At 39.2% G+C, this 8,931-nt stretch overlaps 1 protein-coding gene across 1 annotated transcript; it reads left to right on the top strand.

Annotated features, from left to right (window-relative positions):
• The first annotated feature begins 530 nt into the window (after window positions 1–530).
• LOC139122302 (uncharacterized) lies at window positions 531–836 on the top strand. Its single transcript, XM_070687699.1, has one exon. The coding sequence runs from the start codon at window positions 531–533 to the stop codon at window positions 834–836; it is 306 nt and encodes a 101-aa protein (XP_070543800.1).
• Window positions 837–8,931: the final 8,095 nt, after the last annotated feature.

Here is an 8,931-nt window from a genome sequence, read left to right as displayed (position 1 = left end):
GATGGTTTGATGGTTCCTGCAATCAAAGAAAAACCTTCAAAATTGGTGTCGCAAAAGAAAACAAAGCGATGAAGACACCAATAAAGATGCTATGGAGAAGAGCTCTGAAACAACAACCCCACCACTAGAGAATCTGCAAAAGGGCAGAAGATGCCATCGTGAAGTATGTGCAACGAAAGCATTTTCGAGATGAAATGGCACTCCTACAGAGAAAGAAATAGGTCAGGAGAGACAGTCTATTATATAAGTTAGATCCAATTTTGAATAAGGGAATGATATTAGTTTGCGGACGCCTGGAACCTGCCTCAGTGTCAATAGACAGCAAGTGTAGTGCTACCTAAAGACTCACCAGTGTGAACAATCATACTCTAAGAAACCCACAAAGAAGTCGGACACCTTGGAAGGAACTCGATGCTGGCGAAGCTAAGAGAGAAATATTGGATTCTATGGGCGCCTACAGCAATCCGCAACCTTGTAACCAAATGTGTCATCTGTAGAAAATATATATAGCGAATGTTTGTGAGCAGAAGATGTCAGACCAACCCAAGGACCGAATCACCCCCAAAGAGCCACAATTCACTCGCACAGGTGTAGATTACCTCCGACCAATGGTCGTCAAACGTAGCCATGTCACTGAGCAGAGGTATGGAGTGATCTTCACATGTATGGCGGTACACTTAGAGATAGCCTTTTCATTAGACACCGATTCGTGCATCAACGCCATCAGAAGATTCATAGCACAAAGAGGACAGGTTAAGTTTATCAGATCAGACAACAGGACCAACTTCGTCGCAGCCGACAAAGAGCTGAAGGAGAGTATTGGGAAATGGAACTAAGAGAAGATAGCAGTCACACTCAACCAGCAAGACATTAAATTGGAATTCACCCCCCCCCCCAAGCAGGTTCCTACTTTGGAGGTGTATTGGAGTGTCACATCAGAATAATAAGGAAAATTATCTTTTCTGCTCAAAGAACAACCGCTTCACATGTCAGATGAATGACTCTGAACACTGTTCTGTGAAGTGGAAGCCATAATAAACAGCCGACTAATCACAGGCTGTCAGAAGATCCAAACGACCTAGAGGAATTAACACCACAACCACCTGTTGGTGCTGAAACTAAAACAGGACCTGCCACCCGGATTGTTTCAGAAGAATGACAACTATGTACACCGTCGATGGACAAAATTGCAGTACCTGGCGGATATATTCTTTAAGAGATGGATGGAAGAATATCTCCCATTGCTACAAGAGAGACAGAAGTGGCTTGAAGTAAGAAGAAACCTCAAGGCTAGAGATGTGGTGTTGATCATCGACAACACAGCGCCAAGGAACTCCTTGTCCATTGTAGAATCACCGAAGTGATGAAAGACAAGAAGGGACTTGTAAGGTTTGCAGAAGTCAAAACCAGGATGACAACTCTACGACGCCCAGTGGATAAACTGTGTGTGCTCCTGGAGGCCGACGCCATTGATGATTCATCCGAAGGACACAAGAACAGCTAAGAGCTTTAATTTTTTTATTAGCAATATTTGAACAGTATATCATTCATGTTTATTTAGTTAGACTGAATTTTGACCAGTTTAGAATGGTTGATTTATAATTGTTCCGAGTCACATCTACACAATTAGGGGGCCAGAAAATCAACATCCATAATTTGGCCATAGAGTTTACAAATTCTTGGTTGCTGTTGGCCAGAGTTCAGCAACGCTAATGAGTCACCATTCATTTCTGCATCAGTGTTTACCATTTATATTACGCAACACGCATATATATCCATTCCAAGTGTGATTTCAGTCAGTTAAGTTTACACACCCTCGAGGAGCGGGACGTCTTGAGGCGAAAGGCATATAGTTTTTGACAGGATTGCTTAATTGTAAAGAGCATTTTGATGGGACAGTTTTGAACCTGTTGATGCGGTAGTCTTATACAGCCCTACATAATTATCATTAATGAGAAATGTAGTGTGCAAACAAGTCCTTAAGACTTATCCATGTGAGTTAAGCAAACAAATCCCTTAAGACAAAAAATAATTTGTCTGTAACTACTGTGCAATAGTCGTCTACAGCTGATATTCCGTAATGCGTTCCCTCTTAAATGAGACGAAGGAATATCCGATCTGTATTTCACGTGGTTTATTTGAATATAAGCATGCCTTCAAGACCGAGAACAACTAATTCTCTGAGAAGGACGTTGTATTGAGAACGGAGAGAACGTTTGGGAACGCATTATGGAATATCAGCTGTAGACGACCATTGCACAGTAGTTGAGCACAAATTATTTTGTGTCTTAAGGGATTTGTTTGCTTAACTCACATGGATAAGTAAGCTGTATATATTGTGTATTTGTATCATTAGACATCTGTCTCTCATTAGCAAACAACCATTCAGCAAACTATTTAAAGAACACAAAATAAAAACATTCCTTTGCACCTACAGGGTACAATTTCAATGAAAAGTATTTCTTTTTTTGAAATAGAATGTGACAAGTGACATAAGAGTTACAGGAAGATTAGTAGAGGTATAATTGCTCACTCATGATGATTTTGATATTTATAATATGGTGAGTGTCAACTGCACCTGCTTGCCACTAATTATGCTGAAGTGCTTTCAGCTTTCTAAACAGTCTAGATATATTATCTGTAAATGAGTTTTAGCCTGAATTGAAATTCACTTTTTCACAGTAACAATGTTGACTATATACATATAGGCTGTGTTTAATAGATGAATACAGACATTTTGACATCCTTAGCCAACAGAGTAGGTGATAAACAGAACAAAATTTCCAGACGACTTCAAATCTTGGAGCTGCATGCTCTCGAATATCATTTAGCTTGAAACAGGTTTCTAATATTTTGGACACTAAAAATCCCTTGGTAGTCAGCGAAGATTTTTGACCACAAATATGAAAAACTGACCCAAATGCAAATATGCAAAATCACTGCAATTTGGCAAACCTGACGTATGTCACCTCTAGCAACCCAAATTTCAAACTTGTGCAACTAACTCTTTTTAGAGATTTTTTGACCAAAAATGGGAATTGTCCCAAACTTACAAATTCCAAAAATGTTTGAACAAACTATGGTCACCCCTAGCAAACTACATACCAAATTCCAGACCAATAAGACGAATGATTTTAGAGTAGAAGATTGTTTGACAAAAAACAACAGAAATTGCTGGAAAATACAAATATGCAAATTTGAACTTCAGTTATCCCTAAGAACCTGCAACTGAACTAGCAGTTCCTGAAAAGAAGATGAATGTTGATGAAACACAGAGGAGGACTGAGGACGATCCACTTATCTGAATAAAGGTCTGTGTCATTGGCAGTGGAGCTAAAAATCTCTCTTATAAAGCAGTCTGTAAGAAGTGTTGTGCTTTAGAAGCACAAGTAATGCAATTTGCAGTAAAAAAGGAAGATATTGTATAGCATTGATTCTCACTGCATGAAATAGTAAACGTGCATGCAAAGAAAATATCTGTAAAAGCATTTTCCATCAAAAGTCACAATACTCAACACCGTCAAACTCTAATGTGACATTAAACTTCTTCACACATAATGCAACTAACATTTTGTAACTTGACTACTCTGAAAAAGGAGTCATAAAAGTTGATACAGTTCTAATTGGTCAATAGGTGCTTTAATTGAAATATATATAGATCTCCTGCATGTGATAAAAGAAATGTGGTTGAAGGAAATCTTATTTGAAATTCACAATGTTTGTGCTTGCAATTCGATGAGACGACTCAAATTCACCAACAAAGTATTGCTGTTTTTCTGTATTTTCCTTTGCATGATAAAAAGTTAAATCGATAGCAGGCCATCACATCGACATTTCAGATCTTATCACATTTGAAGAAAATTACTGGACATATGTGGGTCATGGTACACTTCCTCAGTTCACGCATGCCAGAGTAATAACTCCAGACATGAAAATAATAATAGCTGGCAAACTTTGATAATATCAGAAAGAAAGTGACATTGCATATATGTATCCTCAAGTACATTGTCCTTGTGTCTAGGGTTAAAAAAACTATTTACGTTTGTCAGAATTACATCATTCCATCAATTTTTCTCCTTTGTATGTATCATGTATATGAAGTTGAAATCCACATTGGGGTTGGACTAATCATACCAGTGTGATAATTACTATGATCCTGCATTTGCATTGCCTAGGAGTAGTCTACAGTGATAGTGAAATTGTAGTCTCCCATAAATGTTTGCTCTCCTTATGCTATGGCTCAGCTTTTAACGTAACATTTCAGTTATTTCCAGTCCCTGTTGTACAAAACCTTTCTCTGCACTAGGCATTTTCAGCTTCAGATTTTGTTACTGGTTACAAAAAGTGCCTGTCAATGCTCTTCCTTCCTCAGCCTCAGTCGGATGGTACATTTCATCCATGAATGTAGTATGCTTCATTCCTATTGAAAGGTAAGAAATGAGAAATTGAACAATTTAAAGAATTAGAGACATGGGGACACTGAACGTTGATCATTGTTTGAAACTCTTTATTACATCCTCAGGGTGTAAGTTGTTTAACTCTCTTTCTCCAAAGTGTATTTATTGCTATGGTTTGTCTATGGAGCCTGTTAGAAGGAGGATTATACGGATTATACTGCTAGGCATCAAAATTACCGTTTTCCTCCGATTATAAGACCTTGCCCGTTTATAAGACCCCTGGATTATTTTATCGATTAGTAATAAGCCGTTAGTTCATTTATAAGACCCCCAGGGGTTGTGTTGATCAATAATAGCCTACACTTGAGTATTAGCCCTTCACATTGTCTAATATTCTACCCAATGATAATCCCTTCCAAAGCCCTGCCAAAAAGTAAAATTCATGGCATGACTCCTACAAAGGAACCAGTTTTAAAGATCGTATTTAAAGCAAACAATCACATACATAAACCTTATTAAAGTGAAGCAGTCTGTGGTACTGTCAGATTTTGAAACTGGGGGCTGAATGAGGAACTGGCATAGCTTCTATGTTATTTAACTTGAATACTGCAATACAATACTGCAATACAGTATAGCTACACTCAGCATCCACTACAGCCTAACTAAAGGGCAACTTTAAGACTGGTTCGATTAGCATAAAATTATACAAATTTATATCGACATCACAAATGTACATCATTAGACAGTGTGAATTGAAGTTAATTTAAGGGACAGTACACCTGTTACCTTCCTGATTTAAAAAATGTTTTTGTTTTTGTATCAACTTAACTATCTTTTTTCTCCCTTGAAATTTCAAGTTTTCACCTAGTCAAAGTGCACAATGAATTTTCTTGTGGACTAAAATTAATTGTTTAACAATAACAATTTCATATACGATATATGGTGTATTCACAAGTTGAACACTGGACATTCAACGTGCTTTCTGTAATAGACATTACAGTTTATACCTCACTAGAGAGGGAAGAAAGGACAGGACAAAGGTCTGCAGAAAACATGGGAAGGAGAATGAAATCTTCAGTTATCATCATGTACTTCAAAGTCAGTGCCACATTAAAGCTGCCATGAGTGAGAGGAAAAAGAAACCCTATCAGTGATGTTCATCCCTCTGGTGTGCACAATGTTGTCTATCTAAAAACATACAGAATGGCAATAGGCAACACAACATGTGTCTTGAGTTACTGAGAGTTGCTATGCCGACAATGCTTATCAGTATCAGATACTTTACATAAGACTACATGAGACAGTAACACGTTGCTAGTTAGTCGACAGGCAATTGAGTTGTGTATATAGCTTTTGTAGAGCTAGTAATAAATATATTGAAAACGACATCAAGCCTCGTCGTATTTCATGACATGGTGGCAGCGGTGAACTACTGAACACCAAGACAAAAGAAAGACGAATATGCCAGCGAAATCGAACATCAAGTCTCCTGAAAACTTCAGCTTCAAGCCCCCAGAGTGGCAAGAATGGAAGCAGCACTTTGCAAGATACCGTCTCATAACAAAGCTCAACAAAGACGAAGGATAAATCCAGGTTAAGTCTCTTATCTATCATATGGGAGCTGAGGCAGAGAAAATCCTCAGGCGATTCAAATTCGATGCAGAAGCAGATGCAAACGACTATGCGAAAGTTTTGAAGAAATTTGATGAGCATTTTGTTCCCAGAAACGATGTCGTCCATGAAAGGGCACGTTTCAGCCATTCCGACAAAAGGCAGGGGAAACCATGGAGGCATATGTGTGAGATCTTTACCATATAATCAACAAATGTGAGTAAGGTGACAGGGATGAGCACATCAGAGATCAGGTAATCTTTGGCATTCAGGATAAATAACTGTCACAGAAACTACAGTTTAAACCACAGTCCCTCTATCCACCGGTCTGGAAACGTGGCTGGTTTCTTTGTGACACTCCGTGATATGAACCAATACACGATTCACACCTTAAACAAAGGACACTGACAATGTTCAACTGGCCGCTATATCGATGTCGCTACCCACGATCCTATGACAGCCGCAATGTGATCGTTCAAAAACATGACGCTTGTGGGTTGTTATTTTCAGAATATCACAAAACATTACAACTTGTTCACTTTAGAAACACTAAACAATTTATTTTTTCATTAAATGGGTAACGTTGCCCCTCTAGATAAAGCTTGAAAGGGACCACACATTATGGTTGCATTATGATCACGATCGAAAAACAAAATGGCCATGCACTGTTCGCAAGTGTCATGGACTATTGCCCGAAATCAAGAAGACAGGCAAAATCAGCTGAATATTAACATCGACAGCTGAGTAGTTCATTACCAAACTTGTTATTGTGTTGACATGATAGCATTTTGTAAAAGGTATTTACTGTGCCTGAGCGCGAGCGTACGTATCGAGAGTTCGCCATATTGACGCTACATGGGAAAATATATATGCGAAAAAAATCTACGTGCATTTCTGCAGTTGTCGTTCCTATTCTGCTCAGTTAACAGACATAATTTCACAGAATATTACACAGAAAACATATTTAGATCATATTTGGAGGCACTGACTACTAGCATTGCAAGAGAAATGGACGACAAATTTTCCGGTGTGTTTCCAGCCGTGCCTGAGCGAGCGTACGTATCGAGAGTTCGCCATATTGACGCTGCATGGGAAAATGTGCGACCACACAACTAAAATCTACATGCATTTCTGCAGTTGTCTTTCCTATTCTGCTCAGTTAACAGACATAATTTCACAGAATATTACACAGAAAACATATTTAGATCATATTTGGAGGCACTGACTACTAGCATTGCAAGAGAAATGGACGACAAATTTTCCGGTGTGTTTCCAGCCGTGCCTGAGCGAGCGTACGTATCGAGAGTTCGCCATATTGACGCTGCAGTGGAAAATGTGCGACCACACAACTAAAATCTACATGCATTTCTGCAGTTGTCTTTCCTATTCTGTTCAGTTAACAGAATGATTTCACAGAATATTACACAGAAAACATATTTAGATCATATTTGGAGACACTGACTACTAGCATTGCAAGAGAAAGGGACCATAAATTTTCCGGTGTGATTCCAGCCGTTGCTTGTGCTACGTACGTCAACACACTCGCAGCGGTCAACCCCAGAAATTATCGCACACTATCATCATTTACGATGGGAGAAGGATTACGAAAAACAAACACCGGTTTCAGGATATGATAATTTCTGTCTTCGTGTCGTAGATAGACGCAGAGAACACTTAATAGAGCCAAAAACAGCGAAAATTCGAGAAAAGCGTACACACAATCGGGGACTGTGGCATGCAGGACAAACCCAAGCTACGCATTATCACGTGACTGGCCCTCGTATCGCGGTTCGGCTGTGCGGTCTAGGTGATTGACACCTTTTACAATAGGCGTTTCCAGACCGGTGGATAGAGGGACTGTGGTTAAACCAAACATAACAGTAGAAAAGGCTGCAGACAATGCAATGTATTCTGAAACAGTGACCAACCGAGCAGCGGCACAAGGAAAGGCCCAGGCTTTAAATGAAGTTGCACAGAGGTCCATATATATTTCTTTCATGAATTTGACTTCGTTTGTGTACTGTCTATTTGCTGTCTGTTCTGTGCTGTTTTGTGTCTATGTTGACAACTATTGTCTTACAAATTTTGACCTAGTGGGATTGATATGATTGCGATTATTTATAAAAGCAAAGGCAAAATTCAGTCTGTTAAAAACCCCATAGAAGTAAGGATGAGGAAATTCCAGAGGTGCCTGCACTAGGTGTGGTCGTAAACATGAGAAGGGAGATCGCCCAGCCAGAAGAAAGCAGTGTAATTAATGCAACAAAACTGGACACTCTGCAGCTATCTGCAGAAGTAAAGGTGTCAAAGAGGTCACTACAGCAGAAACTAGTGATGAAGTTGGGTCAGTAAAACGATCCCTGTTCCTCGGAGAAGTTTGCAGTATGGGTAAAAGACAGAGTGACTGGCAGGTAAATTTAAAGATCAACTGAAAGGTAATTAATTTTCAAGATTGATACCAGAGCAGACATCGCCATTATATCCCAGAAAGCACATGAACGCATTTCAAAATGAGCTATTTTGAAACCCACAGATACTAATCTTATCAGCCCAGGAGGTAAGCTGAACTGTTAAGGATGGTTTGTTGCCGATACAAAGCACAAGGGGAAATATATCATACCAAGGTTTACGTCATTGAGGGAGACCATGTTAATAATCTACTTGGACGAAGTCGCTTGTGAGATGGCCTAGTAATCAGAGCTGAGGAAGTTGTCAAGCCTGATAGTCCAAAACAAACACACAAAAGCGTGTTTGGAGACATAGGCATATTCAATTGCAAGCCAGTAAAGATACAGCTGAAAGAGGGAGCGAAGCCATACAATGTTAATACAACAAGGCGAATTCCATTTCCAGTCCTCCCCAAGTCAAGGAATAACTAAAGAGAATGATGGAGGGCGGAGTCATCGAATAGAGGGCACTGAAC

The sequence above is a fragment of the Ptychodera flava genome, chromosome 22 (genome assembly GCF_041260155.1).
Source record: "Ptychodera flava strain L36383 chromosome 22, AS_Pfla_20210202, whole genome shotgun sequence".
In the NCBI taxonomy this organism is placed as follows: Eukaryota; Metazoa; Hemichordata; class Enteropneusta; family Ptychoderidae; genus Ptychodera; species Ptychodera flava.
This window is presented reverse-complemented; position numbering and strand designations above follow the sequence as displayed.